Below are 17,333 nucleotides of genomic sequence, written 5' to 3'. Positions count from 1 at the left end.
CATGAGGATTTATTTTGTTTGTAGTATCTCGTCAGATGGTCTCGATGGATTTGAGTGTTTGAAAGTTTTCGACAACAACTGGCTATCCCACCTTTAAATAACCACAAAGGAGTCCATTATTACCAGATTGAATGAAATAATCATGTAACATACGTAGTACATAAATGAACAAAATGCAACATAAAAATCTTCACATTGTTCTCACCTTGAGCTGAGGCTGTGGACAGCATGATAGTTAGAAGGAGAAGCGAGGCAAAGGCGAGACTTGTCATTATGTCTCTCTGACTAAAACAGATATGATGTGTGTGTCTGTGTTCCAAGCCCTTTTTAAGCCCACCAATACAGTGAACACATCGCACTTGCGAGTTGAGCAAGCTGCACCCACAGATATGCACACGGCTGGAAAGTAGAGTACATACTATTTCCTCCCACAGCAGCACAGCGGTGTGGCCTCTCGCCCTGACCCTCCCTCATCATCGGTGGTCTGAAGGTGTCAATACATGTTCCACTGAGGGAAGTTGTGGTCTTTGCATGTAGTATTATAGTATTTACAATTCAAATGAAACAAAATTCAAATGTACATGGAAAGTACCTGCAATACTTGCACCTGTGATACCAGGATATCAAATACTTGATCTTGATTATTATGGTAAGAGAGAATGATGAATAATGAGTGAGTGCAGCACTTCCTCTGCTTCACTACATTCATTTTAAAATGATCAATGCACATTTACAGGTCCTTATCTACAAGGACCAGTTTTCCAGATAGCTTTTAACTTGTTATAGTTGGTGAGTATAAACTCATGAGAGGCTTTGTTTGTCAGGTCTTCTACAAGTAAGAATAGACCAACTTATGATGAACTCAAAAGAACCTGGAAAACAAGATGTCAGGGTTCATTCCTTCTGTCACTTTCTACTGTAACGCAGAAGCTTTCTACTGTTGGGTTTTTGAGGTGAGTTTTGCTTTGCGCTACTGATGCTGGTGTACTCATTTCCGCAACCACAGTGTGTGTGGAGGGGGAAGAAAACATATACCTCTACTCTGGTCTACATGTACAGGTTATACACACAAACACAGATGCTCATATATGCACAGATACACAAAACCATGTTGTCAATTTCCAATGAAACCCACATAAGGAAAGGCATGGCAGTTGAGATGTTGGAAGTTTTGAGTTGGCGTGTCCCCAGTCTTATCTTATTACTTATCTTCATTAATATAACTTTAAGGTAGACCTTCGAAGTAGACCAACCACTGTTACTACTTCTTACATCAAAGTAGCCTCTTCAGATAGCCTATAGCCATAGTGAAACTAGTAGAATAAATAAATTATCCATAAATTACAATACAATATCACTGTACTTTAAAGTCACAACAGCTAACTTTTCAGTTTTAACTTAATTAATAATTAAATGTTGATTGCACAGTGATCTAGCTACTGGATTGGTTTTCTATAAGCCTCATTTTTACTTTGTGATTCTGTCTGCATTACATTACAAGGAGGAGTTATACACATAAACATACATTTTGATTTCATAACAAAAAAAACAACTGAAATCACCTAACAATGTAGTCCATAGTGTTCTTCAAGATGTGAGAACTTTAAAGCTTTTTTGTTTTTACACACTTTACGTCCAGTCATAGAATGTCTGAAGTTCACCGTAAAACAAGTTTGTGCTGGGAATAAACTGAAGAAATCTGGCCTTGTAAATATGACACAGCAATTTTATCACATTATCAACTTCCTTGTTGTCAGACTCTACATTCAAAAACAAGACCATATATTCTGTGCTTATTAGTTTCCCAGATTAATAGAGAGATTTGAGTCCAAAAGTTACATGAATGAGTTCATGCATAAAATAAAGGAGACAAGGACTCAGCCTCCTCTTTACAGCAGGAACATACAGGGGACACGCCCGGTCTAAATTCATGAATAAAGTCATTGCATGGGAAATATCTGTATAACATTTTGATGTGATTTTCTTTAACCTTATTGGGGACAACAAATCTATTTAATTGAATCTAAATATTCCTGCCAATGTTAGGAAAAACTACTTTCCAATGATGAAAGTGCTTGAGTTGCACCTCTGATATGAACAAATGACTGGATATCCAGCCTGACACACAAAATAATCCGTTCACCGTTTCCACTGTGACGTTTGTAAACAGATGCAGTGTGTGCTGTGTCATTGGTAACGTGAGGCGGGGTACACCTTCGACAGGACGCCAGTTTATCGCAGGGCACATAGAGACAAACAGAGACAGACAACCATTCACACCTACAGGCAATTTAGAGTCATCAATGAACCTAACACATGCACGTCTTTGGACTGTGGGAGGAAACCGGAGAACCCAGAAAAAAGCCACGCAGACACCGGGAGAACATGCAAACTCCACACAGAAAGGCCCCAGCCGGGATTCGAACCGAAAGTGCTATCCACCATACGACCATGGTTGCAGTTTTCCTAAATTTCCAAAAGAGGGCGCTACGTACTCAAGGCCACCGTAGCTACTACATTCAAATACGTCCTTCAGCAGAAGAGAAGAAACCAAGCAAGAGTTCAAGACAATTACTAGTTAGCTAAAAGATTAAAGCCAGCACCAAGTTGGTTGTGTTATGGGGGACTGTGGCTCATTGGGTGATTTTAGGAGGCTCCAGATGTATCATGTTAATAATGAGAAATGATCTGGTTGGTATCTTTACTATGCTATTTTTAGCTTATCACAATGTTAGCTAACTTTAGGTATATTTCCATGACTTCAATAAGAGAAATGTAACAAAATCTCTACATTTATAGGTGGATGAAATGATGTCTGTTAATATTTCAAAATAAGAATATTACAGGGTTATAATGTAAATGTAACATCTTGTCATTTAATATTCATACAATCAAAATGAACAATGGCTGTTCTTATTGCATAATGTGCCTCATGTAGGTCATGTAGCCAAGCCTGAGAGATGCTGGAAACAGGAAACGGGGACCATTTTGACTTGATTTTGACTTTGACAGGATGGATTCTTCACTTGGATGCCAGGTAAGCTCTAAATACTAGGCTACATACAGCTCCTGCAGCATTAAGGTGACTTTTAAAATCACAATGTCAGTGGATTTTCTTTTTTTTATGGGTTTGTGATGTTTAATTGACTATATCCTGTCCCTCCTCAATGACTCTGTCTGTTATAATGATAATGATAATATTAATCACTGATATAACCCCTTTGTTTTGTGATATAGTGCTTAGGTCTGAAGGCCACTGATTCACTTTAAGTGTTGTACTATATTGCTCTCTCATTTGGCAGTAAGTTGGAGCCCATAAAGATAATAATATTAGAGAAGAAGTCCTTACACAATCACAGTTACAGTCCTTGATTTGATCTTTTAGTTTAGTAGCCTTGATGTAAAATAAAAACTTGAAAATGAGGTTCATAAAAAAGGGGAACTTTCTTTTTCAATTCAGAAAGTTCATACTATGTTGCGCAATCTTATCTTCGTTTTAGTGAGGCCAATTCATGCTTCCTTCCTTATCAGAGTAATCATTTCTGCTTTTCAATTAAAGGAAAATTCAACATTTCATTCACCAAATCCAGTAAATACATGCCGTTATTATTCAGTATCAGCTGACACTGCTGCCAACAGAGCCTGGTGGCTTAACAGTCTACTGTATAAAACTGTGTTTTCAGATGCATTTTGTACATTAGGACTGCAACTATTATTTTGTTGATTAATTCAATAGGTGTTTGATCTATGCATTTTCAGAAAATGGTAAAAAGAGTTGTTGATCAGTGTTTCCCAAAGCCAAAGATGATGACTTTAAATGTCTTGTTTTGTCCAAAAGATATTCAGTGTACTGTCATAGAACAGTAAAGACACCAAGAAATAGTCACATTTAAGAAGCAGGAAAAAAATCTTTTTTTGTTTTTGTTTTTTTTACTGATGGTTTTCTGAAGAGTGAAAGCTTGTTTCTCTTCATTTTACTGTGGATTGTATCCCAAATGTCATTTACTATAATCCTCTACTTTTATCATCAAGCACATTAATTGCAAATGGATAAAAAAGAGTCCTTCTGTCATAAATGCAACATTTGAAATGACAGTTAGGTCAGTGCAAACTTTCTGAAGCGTTCTTGTTTAAAGATCATAATACTGTATATTTGAGGGGTTAGTAAGGATTGTTCATCGAAAAAAACATTACCGTGATTTGAGATTTATGTACGCACATCATCAATCTGGGGATTCCCTTTCCTTTTTCTCCGTTAGTTATCAACAGATCCTGTCTGCATAGCAGAACCCCTTTCACCCATGCAAACTTCTGCAAAATGAAGCACTAAATAACGGACATGACTTTCTTGAGAAATTATGCTTTGAATTGAATCATACAGAGAGTCTGACATCTCAAATTGTGCCTTATTTGAAGGCCTATTTTTGAAGTTAAAAGCTAAAAGTCCCCAAACTATCAGGTTCCTAGCATTGTGGAGCCACGTTTAGAAATTATCTTGTGTTTCTATCTGTCCTTGGGTTCAAATACTTACTACTACTTACAGTCTATTTATGTTAAATTATTTAAAAATATATAGTTGTTAGTAATATATATCGCAATAATGTCAGACATTCAATATTAATCATTATTTAAAGCAATTACAAGTCAGACAGAACAAATTAATATGCTTTGTGAACCAACTCGTGCCTTGTGGGCTAAACTGGCAACCTATTTTCACTGGCAGCAAGGAACCGGATTCTTGCTCTCTTTGGCAGTTATTTGGTGTTTGGCAGCTTTTTATAAAGTTTTAAGTAAACTAAAGTGAAAAAAGCTCCCCACTTATTTTGTGGTAAATCGGATAGTCAGTTTATCAATTGCATTTTTACTTGCAAAGTCATTTTGATCTTTTATACTGTCTGAATTGTCTAAAGGCCCCCCTCAAACATGTCTAGACTTGTAACTAAAAGGACAGAGCATGACAGGACAAATGACCAAATTTGGGTGAAGGATAGTCGGAAATTTGCGGTGGAAAGCCTCAGGAACTCCTTCCTTCCTCTTTCCATTCCTCTGTACTGAACATGAAAGTCAGCACCAGTGAAAAAGGAGGGATAGAAAGAAAGATAAAGAAAGATGACACATTGGGTAGAGTGACCAGCACATGATGCTGACTTTGCATTATTGCTGAAATCATCATGATATAGTACCTAATGCAATCCTTTAAAACACCATTAGATAGAAGTTATAGTTAGCTTATTAAGAATGTTACTGCTAATACAGAATAATATAATGCCCATCCATCCATACAATGTATCCTGTATCCAGTCTAGTTTACCTTGTTCAGGGCCCCTATGGGATATCCCAGCATGCATTGTGTGAAAGGCTGAGAACAACCTGGACACGATGTATCACAGAGCTAACAGTTATACACCTTGCCACGTTCAGGCTATTCCATTTCCAAATTCACCTAAACTTGCTTGTCTTTGGACTGTGGGAAGAAACACCCAGAGGAAACAAACGCAAACATGATACGAATATTCAAACACAGAATGAAGATAAGAATATCAAACATAGGCTAAATCTGCTGAAAATGTACTAGTAGATCAAAGCAGGTTAATGCTTATTTGTACATTAACGTATTTTATTTAGCTGTCAAAAACTCGTTACTAATGTGATAAAATTAGTAGAACACATGATAAAGTGAGTGATGATAAAGAATGGCTACTCTGTAGCCTTAATCTCTGTCAGCTCAGTCAATGTCATGATGAAATCACAAAAAAAGGAACAACAGCATCACTCAAGTGCGCCCTCCACCCTGATACGCACACAATATGTAGAAAGCCTGAAAAGACAATTCATCCGGTCAGTTCGCCCTGGTTCCCCTTTTCATGGTATAAAACCAAGAGGTCTGGTCCGAGGAGATCATTCACCTCCTTCAGCTCCATCAAACAGCTTCTGCAAAGAACCTCTGGAACATCTCACGCAGTAACCATGCAACTGTGCATCAGAAGACTGGCATGCCTGGCTTTCCTCGCCTTGTTTATGGCAATGACAGCATCAGCCTCTGGTAAGTCACCTGTCAGAGATTCTGCACCATATTACACAACTAGCCTTCTCTAAGACAGCTAGAGTACACAAAAGAACGTTTGAAATGGTTGCTTTTTTTCCATGAAAATGTTGTATTTTTTTGCTGCAAATGAAAGAGATGTAACTCATAACCAATCCTTTCTGAAAAACAGAAAATAAGATAATCAAGTGCTGCACTGAGGTCAGCGTCAAGAACATCACTGCTCCAATCTTGGGCTACAGGGTCCAGAGGAAGAACCTCCCATGTGTCAAAGCCGTCATGTAAGAATCACCTCCTTATTATGTTAAATAGAGAGTGATGATCAAAAAATGTTATTTAGTTAAAAATCCAGGTTTCTGGATTGGTTTTGAGAATTGGGTTGATCTTTTATTCTTCCCCCCAGATTTGAGACCAGTGAGGGAGAAGTCTGCAGCCACTGGAGACAGGAATGGGTGTTTGAAAAGGTCAAGGAGCTAGAGTGAGTAGGCTTTTGTTATCTCAGTCAGTATCCAGTACTGACCATTTGTACTAGTTAATGCCTCAGACGTGATTCATCACATATGCGCAGGGGCAGCACAAACTATTATTTTAACTGTTATCTCTTATTTGTCTGTTTACAGGCAGGCCCGCAGAGCAAAGAGGAACTCTACTCCTGCCCCTACAACGTCCAGCTCTTAGAAAGTATTCATCACCATGAAAATACTGTATATCCAGAGCAAATTATCTTGAATTAATTTAAAATATTTAAAAATCTTTCTAATGTTATTCTGTTATATTTAATATTTATTGCTAGCACTATTTATTTGTCTTTACATTTTCTTCTGAATATCCTCTCTGTGTTATTTCTTCAGCTTACATAAGGCTTAACAGAGGTAAAAGATACAAAAGGTGTCCCTGATATGCAGTACAGAGAAGTACATCTGAGAGTCTGTTGTTTGCTAATAAGAAAATAAATGTTCTTTTCCTTTATGCAGATGTGTCATTGTTATTTGTTGATATCGGAAAACAAAGTTAGCTGTGCTTATCAGGAAAAACCTAATGAAGTAGCTGACGGAGGCTCAGTCTTGTACAGATCAATTGTGCCATCTAGTGGGGTTGTGGAATGACTTCAGCACAGTTGGGAAGAGAAAAAAATGTCATTGACTGAGTCACCTTGTCTGACTGGAGCACCAACCCCTTGGGGTGTTGATGTGAAATAACACACAAGGCTGCCTCCCTGTCAGTCAAGTCCTGCATTTGCATGAGTTCTGGTGACAGGACAGCTCATAGAAAAAGTTTTTCGCACACTTTCCAGCAGATGTGCTGGCATCATCCTTTTTTAAATACACCAGGCACACATGTCACACCGTGAGAGCACATGCCATGCAGAGCAGCAGGCTACTCACTCTGCACAAGTTATGGGCCCTCTATCTAGGAAATATACCTTTTTAATGATGTTAAGGGGCGTTCCAATCCAGAGTCGGGTTATTAAGTGCTATAGGAAAACACTTTAAAAATGAGATTTGAACAGTATGTTAGCCATGGCTACATTGGAAGTTACATGACACAGTTAATTGTTATAGTTTTATTAAATGAATGTAGACAACAGTTTTAATATGAAGTACATTTATTTATTCATGAGAATTGGCATTGGCATATTGTAGCACATTCACTTGATTAAACAGCAGATTCATATAACATATTCACAAAAGCATGATTTAAGATTAATGTTACTGTTCATGTGAACATTTGCTAAGTGGCTAAGCACATAACCTACATCAGTAATCACAAAGTTTTTCTTCTTTATTCTTGTGTTCCCCTTGAGTCATGATTGTGTGTGTTCAGACAAGTAAAAGGGATTAGCAATCATTTTCATCCTAACGATAAGATTATATCCCCAACAAGACTGGATTGTAGTAGGTTCAATTTCTCTCAAATTGGCATTTTTTTGTTACACACCTGTTTTTTGCTAATAGAAACTTTCGGTGCTGTTCAGGAAGGTTTCTGTGCTACTGACGAATGATCCACTTCCATCTTTAAATGAAGGGCTTGCACCTTTCACCATCAGAGCTTCACCTGCAGCAGAGCCGGTCTTGGACATCTTCTTCAGTTTGGAACTATAAATAGAAGTCTGATTCGTTATTACATACAATTCTCTAGCTGAAGTTTTTTGGATGAGTGCCAAACGTCTCTCGTTCAATTACAGGTAAAACTAACAAGCTTGACAAAGGTTAAAAGGAGAAAACAGTGAGTCAAAGCTTCTGTCATACTACTGAACTGATACAAGCAGAGAGAAAAAAAAAAAATTATATATATATATATATATATATATATATATGTAAAAACGTAGTCAGAGTTTTTACCCACAATGCCCCCAAAACAAATGAAACCCCCTGTTCAACATCACACACAAAGCTTGTCCTGATTTTAAGGTCCATATCTTAACGAAAACTAGTTGGCATTTAAAAGTGAGTAGGAGTCTCATACCTGAGTAAGTCCAGAATTCTCCTCACCCACTCGTCCTTTCGTGTCGCACATATCTCATTCTTCTTAACCGTGTAGAAACTACAATAGTAAGAAACATTATCAGACAAACAGAGAGAGCACAAAGTGTAGTGAGTGTATAGTAGTTCTAACACTAATACTAAAACGTTTTCCTACAAGAGCCTGTTTTCCTTTTTCAAAATAAGCCAAGTTTATCAAATGTATCAGTATTTTCATTTTTTCTTTTAGTTACACAATTGCAGGAACAGTGATTAGAATAAAATCTAAAACATTATTTATTGTAAAATGAAATATCTGATCAAACAGCTAGACTAAGTGTGTTACCAAGTAGCTCCTAGTTTTAAGTACATTTCAATCAGTATTTAATTGTTATTTGATTTGTAGCATTTGTTACCCAGCGTAATTGTGTAATTTGATTTTTTTTTTTTAAAGGCTAGACAGCATTTTAAACCTACTTTATAGAGATATGGAGTAGATCAAACAGCTGCCTTTATAGAGTCATGAAATCCACAGTAATTAGTTTTGACAGTCAAACGTTGTGGTAGACTAGATCAAATGACTTCTTTTCATGGCAATACACTCTGCAGAAACAACATTAGTACAGCTTTCCACAAAACAATCCCAGTGTCTTTTGAATATTTTGGAATAAATCCAATCAGTTCAGTTCAGTATCATCAGACAATGAAATTCAAATATCATTGTCAGTGATCCAGATTGAGGTTGGCAGGGTTGGAGTTTTGATGGTTTAGTGGGAGAGAGTCTTACATGATCGCCTCGATGTGGCAGTTTTCCGTGGTGGTTTGTTCTCTGTAGCCCTTTATCCGCTGGAAGGGTACTGGCTTCCTATTGTACCTTGTACAACAGGCTTTGCCCATATGGGAACCCACTGCACACACACAAACACACACCACAGTATTAACTGATCAGTTCATCTTAAGAGTCCGAATGTAACAAGTACTGTATTTTAATCAGACTGACAAGCACTCCAATGTGGGGAAATAAACTTACGCGCTGTTGGAGCTGGACGGAACAGGCCCAGTAGGAAGCAGAGGAGAACGGTTGTCACGGCGATCATACCTCTGGGAGCCATGGAAACGATGTAAGGATCCAGCAAAGAACTTACTGAACACACAACCTCTGCACATAAATATATATACTTACGCTACTGCTGTTTTTTTTATAACCTGTGGCTCCTAAATTGAGGACAGGAAGCCCACTGTTGCATCATGGCAGCCAAAGTTGCATACATTGCACTTTGATCATAAAAATTAAGCCTCTACTGTGCCATTGTGCAACACCTAGATGTGTTTATGTAGGCATGTGGGCATGTGGGCATGAGAATATCACAGATGAAATGCCGCGCTGCACTAACCCATTAGTTTCATACAATCTCCTTGGGCTCTCTTGTGCTTTCTGCGTTCATAATAATGCTGTGGAGTTCTTCTAATAAAACACAGGCGATTCTAATCGTCACATAGTCTTTGCTTCATTTAGATTCCTCCAAAGCTGCAGTTTATTGCTGCAGATTTTGCTCTTATTGCATATGCATGCATAATTATGCTTTAATTTGTTACACAAAATCTTGGCCTCATCCTGTTTCATTTTCTAGTGTTGACAAAAATGACTTAAATAGCCATGTCATATTCTGACATTGTAGCTTAAAGCTAGAATCAGGGTATTTTTACATAATCAGCAATCTTGAGATTGTTTTGTGGTGAGAATTGATGGAGCATGAAAGGCTTGTCAAAAAAAACCCTTCCTCGTGAGCATGACCTATTTAGTTTGCAGAAAGCTGACAACTCCAAATCTTGCTCAGCTGACCTAGATAGGCAAAACATGTTTAGGTTGTAAACGCTCCATAGTATACTGTACATCTCAAAAACTACATCTTCAAGCTGAAAATGACTAGTTCTACAAAAATCAACACCTCCTGCTCAGTAAAATGCTGCGAAAGCTTCATGAATACATTCATGAATGCTGTATGGTCACCGCGGGTTTTCTGTTACCCCGTTTACAATACATAAAGTATGTGATTGCATCTAGAGATTTTGCCAGGCAATACGATACTCAACGGATCCCTGAAGGTGAAATCTAATTTGTTTGTTGTTGTTAATAAGGAAATTAAGAGTAGGGCCACTATTGATAGGGATTCACGGTGCCTTACTCAAGGGCACTTAGGAAATTGCAGATACTTGTTGTCATAGCACGGAGACAACTCAAGACTCTGCTGCCAGTTGAATGAGTCTCCCAAGTCCCCCACATATAGCTATGATTAATAAGTGTGTACATGCCAGAAATGGGTTTTTTCACATCCTGTCCCCACAGACATTCATTAAAATGACTCAACTTCATAGTAACTTTTCTCCCTTAGAAATAATACATTGTTGAGTGTAACTCGCTAGAATGAATTAGACAGGAAAGACTAGAGCTGAATTGACAATTTACTCCTGCTATATATAATGTTTATAATGTATGTCTTTTAATGGAAGTGACTAAGGCTGCCCCCTGTTAGACGATTAGTTGACTGATCTGTCGGTTTGGACTTAGTCGACTAAGAGTTCTTTAGTCAAGTAGTATTTTTTAATGCTTTTTTCATGCTGAGTGACTTATGCATTTCCATGAAACTTACCTGGTAATTACAAGATTTAAAGTGGTGCTTTTACATAATTCTTTGGGGACAAACTCACATTTTACTTTGATTAAACCTACTAATCGATTAGTAAGCAAAATGTTATGAGTGTTAGTCAACTAAAAATGTATGCCTTGGAAATAACTGGCATAAGGAAAAACCTGTAGTTGTGTTATATTTGTTGTACGAAGAGATTAGTTAGATTGGAATATTTATGTCAACTGTACTGATATTAAGCTTATATGGTTACCCCTCAGTATTGTTTTAGTCTGTTACAACCTAGTTATCGCCTTATCTGATATAGTAATCTTAAATTGGTTTTAACTGCCCTTGACTTTCGTGACAGTTTCAAAGATCATGACTCATTATGTTCTCATTATGACTTGCCCAACTTGCGCCTCCTAGAAACCTTCTCTGTCTTCCCACTTGACAGTCAGGCCCACACATCTCAATTTAGCACATCACACAAACTCATGCCACGTTTGATGATGTCCTGCCGCAGTTTTTGCTGCCTTTACCCATAGGGGGGCAGTGTTGGTATGAGCCACTGATGGATGTCAAGCGAGACATAATAAATGGATGTGAAGTGAATGTCCCACACAGCCTGAATATCTGTCATAACAACAGTATGATTTGTTAGTCATATGTCAATGCAAATCAGACTTTTTATTTCTCAAACTGTAGAAGAATAGGGTTTCAGCGCTGCTACACACTAATATTATTCAGCAACACAGGACCTATAATAAACGTTCTCCTCCACAGCAGATGTTTTTCACAAGTTCAGGGGCAGTTTATGTCCTGGCTTCTAATCCTACCTCTTCCTGTGTGTTTGTGCTTATGTCTGTGTGACCTGTTGCAAACTACTGATAAAGGGAAAGGTAACATGATAAACTGGACAGTCGCCTGGTTTGACATCCTAATCCCTGCTAATCCTCCGTAAAACACAGCGTCCTATCGTCATCCTGTCTTTCCGCAATAAAAGACACACAAACACAAAGAAACACACGTTCCTGTGAGGTTAAAGCCCTGCTTGAAAAGGTTATTCTTATTATTGATTTGTTTATGTTTAAGATTGATTTTTTTTATTATGCAATAAATCATTTTAGATGAGTCGATCAAAAACTTTTTACCAATAATTTCATAATAATCTATTAATTTTTTTAGGTTTTAGTATTAAATGTAATGCCAAAAGTTCAGCTTCTTTTATGTGAAGATTCACTGCTTAACTCTCTTTTATATCCCTGAAAATGTAATATTTATTATTGTCTGTTATTATTCATATATCTATATCTATATTCATATATAGATATAGATATATGTAACCCATGTTTACATATGTGCGTAAACAAATCAAACAAGCTATTTCAAAACGTATCCATGGAAAATATCTGGCAGATTAGCCAATGATGAAAATAATAATTAAAAATGAAATTAATGAAAAATACATTTTCCCAGTTTTAATACGCTGTCCCTGTGTTAATTGCTAATTTATCTCTTCATATATGCCAAATGGTTGATGACCTATTGTGCGCCCAGGGAAGTTTACTAAGATTAATCCAGTCAAATGAGACTTCGGGTGACTAGCTAGCTACAGCGCCCATATAAAACCACGCTTCACTGCTTGTGGCTAAGATGGTGGTTGAACTATCTATGTTCGGATATCAGTCGGCGAAAGACCTAATGTTTATAGAATCTGGGGTTACAGCACGTAACACAGCATTTGCTTGGTTTTGACTCGACTTGGTCACAAAATTTCTCTTTGAAAAATAAACATCACAGGGAACCAAAGTTATCGAATAGATTTTTTCCCTGCAGATTTACAGTAATTTGAAAAAGAGAAAACTAGTAAACCGTTACATGTGAGAAGCCATGTCCAGAGAATGTTTATTATTTTAACTTCATAAATGACACTTTGGGCAGTAGAGCTGCAAAGATTAATTGATTAATCCATTAGTTGTCTACTATTCAATTAATTACCAACCATTTTGATAATAGACTCATCGGTTTGAAAATGTTTTCTTTACTCCTCTATGACAGTAAACTGAGTATATTTGAGCGATGGACAAAACAAGACATTTGAGGACACCGATTGACATTTTTCAGCATTCCCTGATCTTCACTTTGTTCTTTTTTACATTTTCTTATATTTTATGGACCAAACAACTTCAATCAATTAATTGACACAACATAATCGACAGCTCGACAATGAAAATAATCCTTAGTTTCAGCCGTAGTGGGCAAGCCGTAAAACACAAAAATTACAAAAAATAATCAGTTATCAACTTGATTGGCTTACATTTTAGCAAATTGTTACCTTTTACATATCCAGCAGACACAGACCTCATTGGCATTCATTCAAAGTGCTCACTAAAGCTGAGGGGAACTGCAGAGTTGGGGGATAGTTCTCTGTTGGATACAATGAACGACTCCTTTCACATCAAATGTTATTCGACCTGTTGTTAATCCAATATTGAATAGTGCTTTTTTTAACAGTTAACCACTAAACAGCCATTGGTTAATGTTTACTTATTTCCTCCCTCATCTCATCTCATCTTCAACCGCTTATCCGTGGTCGGGTCGCGGGGGCAGCAGCTCTAGCATGGGGGCCCAAACTTCCCTTTCACTACTTCACAAAAAAACTCCTTGTAAACCTCTTTATGATAATCAAAGTTCAGCATGCTCTCTCAAAACGTTTTATTATTATTCTGTTATTTTGGCGATTGCAAATTTTTTTCCAGTGCATTTGCTTGAGAGTGAGTATGAAACAGACCTTTTCTCCTCTTGCGCCCCCTCTCCCTCTTTTTGGACTCATACTGGTGGACGAAGGGCAAGAAAAGAGGGGAGGGGAGAGGAGGGAGGGGGAGGGTAAAGAGAGGGGGGTCACCATTGAGTTGTCCACCCACGCAAGCCCCCTCTGGTCACCTGCGTGGGCTTGGGCCAAAAGAAAGGCAAGGATGTGCGCACAAACTAAGGCACACACGCACACACACACACACACACACACACACACACACACACACACACACACACACACACTCAGAACAAAAACGGCAGCTTTCTAACCCCAAATGTCAAATGTGGCAAAGGTTTTGGAATAAAAGTGTATTTAAATTATCACGAAACCTCCTCAAAACAACAGAAAGGGGGCATTGTCAGAATCCTTAAAAGCTCTTCACAAGAAATGGAGAGTTTAGGCAGCAGAGAGATGAAAAAGCTCTCAAAGCACTTGGCTGTGGCATGGTCTCCAAAAAAAAAGCCTGGTTTATCATAATTAGCATTGTTCCAGACTGTCAAACCCGCGAGGCACAGAAAACAATGCACTCTTCAATATTTTATTGAGGAGCTATCGTAAATCACTTGATGTATAATTATGGGCGCCCGGCAGATTCTGTCCTCACTGTCTCCTCCTACATCCCATCTGGCCTATGTGTCCAGAGTGTGGGTGACTGAAGTAGTTGCGGGGAGGATGAGGAATTATTGTGGAAAATTCTAAGAAAACTTGTGATGTAACAGTCTGAGTTGCACTTCTGCTGTTCCAACCGACACTGTAACATCCAAGGCCTCCAACAGAATGAGTAGTAGAGGACGAAAAGAGGGGAAAATATAGACTTGAAGGACCTCTGTGACATTAGGAAGCGCCCAGAGGTATTTTAGTCTGGCAGAGCTAACTCTTGGCCAGGGAGACTCCGGAGGATACAGTGAGCCAGAAGAGGTGAGGAGAACAGAGGGGAAGATTGTAGAGTGGTAGAAAGAGGAGTATTTTTAGGGTGGTCTGTTATCTGCAGAGACGGGGGTGTGCTGTATCACAGCCGGGTCACATCGCTGAGAGGGGAAACAGCACGGGCTCTCCGCCGAGACGGCAGATAAGGAGGAACAGAACAAGAGATCTCTCTCTCTCAGTTTCTCAAACACACACTCGCACGTCCACAAAGGCATACATATACACTCAAAATCTCGTAAACCACATCCACAGGAAAGACACGCTGCAGCTTCACTCTCACACATCCTCTCAGAGATACTTAAAAACCCTCAGACATGTTAAAAGATCAGGTCTGAATGGAGCCTCTGAGGTCCACAGGCGACCTGCGAGTGTGTTATTGCTCTAGGGACTGACAGACAAAAACAACATTATCGTAGAATCTCTTCACTCTTGCTGTGTATCTCTATCTTTCTTGTGCTCTCTCTCTCTCTCTCTCTCTCTCTCTCTCTCTCTCTCTCTCTCTCTCTCTCTCTCTCTCTCTCTCTCTCTCTCTCTCTCTCTCTCTCTCTCTCTCTTGTATAGAAACCCTCTGAAGATGTAAGTGCCAGCAGAACAGATGGATGGAGAGAACATCTCATCACTCTGACACCATGTTTATGCAATCACACACAAACAAACACATACACACACACACGCACACACACACACACACACACAAACAAATTTACACTCTGGAGCAAGATGCTGATGGAGATTTCTTCAGTCATCAAAGTAAGCGCATGATGCACAACACACACACTTTTGGTGTTTTTGATGAAACCTTCTGTTCGCTTCGTCCTTTGTTTGTACAGAACACACGCGTGCATAAACACAGACGCACATCCCCTCACGCACACTCATGAATTGAATAATTCGCCAGACTAGCAGCTGTTACAGCAAGAACTGGGTACTAACGGAACCTCTCTGACATGCTAATGACCCAAGTTAAACCCAGTACACTCACGCCGGATCCGTAAAATCTGACTATTATCTGTCATATAACCCAGAGAATATCAGTCTAGTGCTATGAATACTAAATGGTTTTATCTCCCAGTACGATGTAAGTACTCTGTATAGGACTGCAAGCCAAATGAAACCCTAACTCGCTCCAGGAATATCTTAGTGTGGCTTTGAGGGAAGATCCTTTTTCAACACCCAACACTATACACCACCACCACCACCACACACCCACCCAATCAAATCCTCACTGGCAATGTGCTGCTCCTCATCTCTCTTCTCTGCTTCTTTTGTTCATCTATCTCTGCCACCCACACACCTACCGTCCCTCTGGCTTTTCTTTTTACACTCTCGCACACATGCACTCATCTACATTTGGCGTCTTCGTATGTACTTTGTTTGTACTGCTTTATTTATTTGTGCCCTTTCGTTCGTTCTCTTCATCACTATTGGACACTTGAAGATGCAGTATGTTCACAAATGCACAATATACAACCAAGAATGGACACAGGGGCCTATATTTAGTGTTTTACAATACAGATGTGTGGGCAGCAGCCACCTGGGGCCCCAGATGGGAAAAAAGTGTGTGTTTGTGTGTGTAGATGTGTTTTTGTGGTTTAAGGACCAAAGTTAAAGTAGGGGTTCGAGGCTGGGGGCCCGTTTTGGAAACCCCCTCTGGAGAGCTGAGAATCTCAGGGGAGAGTGGGAAAAACATCCCGACGGTCATCAATCAAAACTTCGGTGACACAAATGACCAGAAACAAGAGACTGTTCTCCCTCCATGTCACTGAGTCACCTCCGCCCCACAGCCATGTCCCGCCCACCTGTGCCGCTGCCCCATAGGCCCTTGGCGTACGATGCCTGATGCGATTGGCCCGTCGGACTCCAAGCGAAATCGTGATCCCTTCTTGGCTAATTGGGTCTTTGTGATTGCGCAGTCTGTCGTGGCGCTGGGGGAGAATGAAACGTGAAAAAAGGTATTATGTCGGTTGGGGGGAGAGTGGCAGGTCGAAGCGGGGAGATCGTTTTTGGCGTCTCAAAGCACCAGATGCTCTTCCTGGGTCCATTATGATGCCTTACAGGGGATCGAGATGGTTTCGGCGTAGCAACTGGGAAGACACAAAGCGAGATGGAGACCGGCCGAGATGGATACTCAAACAGGCTCATACATGCAAATGCAGGCGTGCACACACTTACACAAGCACTGCTTAATACACTACTTGAAATTAACCAAACGCTTATTTTTCAGTACTCCATGTTGGTCAATTTCAACAAAGGCTATCAGAAATGACCTTTGCACATGTTAAACAAGGACTAAACAAAGTGAACCACATCTTTGTTTTACCTTTTGTGGTTAAAATATACAACAGATAGTGGAAAACCCCCACTGGATCAATGGAAATAAAAGTCTTTACTTCTTCAAGCTGTGCATGAGTAATTGTTCAGTAGTCTTTGAGAGAGGAAGAGTGTAGGAGGATGGG

At 39.1% G+C, this 17,333-nt stretch overlaps 3 protein-coding genes across 3 annotated transcripts in view; 1 reads left to right on the top strand and 2 right to left on the bottom strand.

The window, feature by feature from the left end:
- The window catches only part of LOC310957896 (C-C motif chemokine 2-like), a gene marked incomplete at its 3' end in the record, with an annotated part of 685 nt that extends 354 nt beyond the window's left edge, over positions 1-331 (bottom strand). The window contains exons 1-2 of the mRNA XM_083928634.1: positions 206-331; positions 1-91 (exon numbers count right to left, since the gene is read on the bottom strand). The exon at positions 1-91 is cut by the window's left edge and continues 18 nt beyond it. Of these exons, the coding sequence (XP_083784760.1) occupies positions 1-91; positions 206-272 (158 nt within the window). The 5' untranslated portion in view covers positions 273-331. The remainder of the gene's footprint in view (positions 92-205) is intronic.
- Positions 332-5,920: 5,589 nt separating this feature from the next.
- Positions 5,921-6,969, top strand: LOC310958310 (uncharacterized protein). The gene is made up of 4 exons (XM_083929204.1): positions 5,921-6,043; positions 6,216-6,324; positions 6,447-6,521; positions 6,664-6,969. Exons 1-4 carry the CDS (start codon positions 5,968-5,970, stop codon positions 6,719-6,721), a joined length of 318 nt encoding a protein of 105 aa, XP_083785330.1. The 5' UTR covers positions 5,921-5,967; the 3' UTR covers positions 6,722-6,969.
- A 711-nt stretch (positions 6,970-7,680) lies between these two features.
- LOC310957308 (C-C motif chemokine 26-like) lies at positions 7,681-9,627 on the bottom strand. Its single transcript, XM_083927806.1, has 4 exons — positions 9,536-9,627; positions 9,293-9,413; positions 8,510-8,587; positions 7,681-8,139 (listed from the first exon to the last, which is right to left on the bottom strand). The coding sequence occupies exons 1-4, from the start codon at positions 9,615-9,617 to the stop codon at positions 7,992-7,994; spliced, it is 429 nt and encodes a 142-aa protein (XP_083783932.1). The 5' UTR covers positions 9,618-9,627; the 3' UTR covers positions 7,681-7,991.
- Between the last annotated feature and the right edge of the window lie 7,706 nt (positions 9,628-17,333).

Source organism: Echiichthys vipera, assembly GCF_963691815.1.
Source record: "Echiichthys vipera genome assembly, chromosome: 15".
Classification (NCBI taxonomy): Eukaryota; Metazoa; Chordata; class Actinopteri; order Perciformes; family Trachinidae; genus Echiichthys; species Echiichthys vipera.
This window is presented reverse-complemented; position numbering and strand designations above follow the sequence as displayed.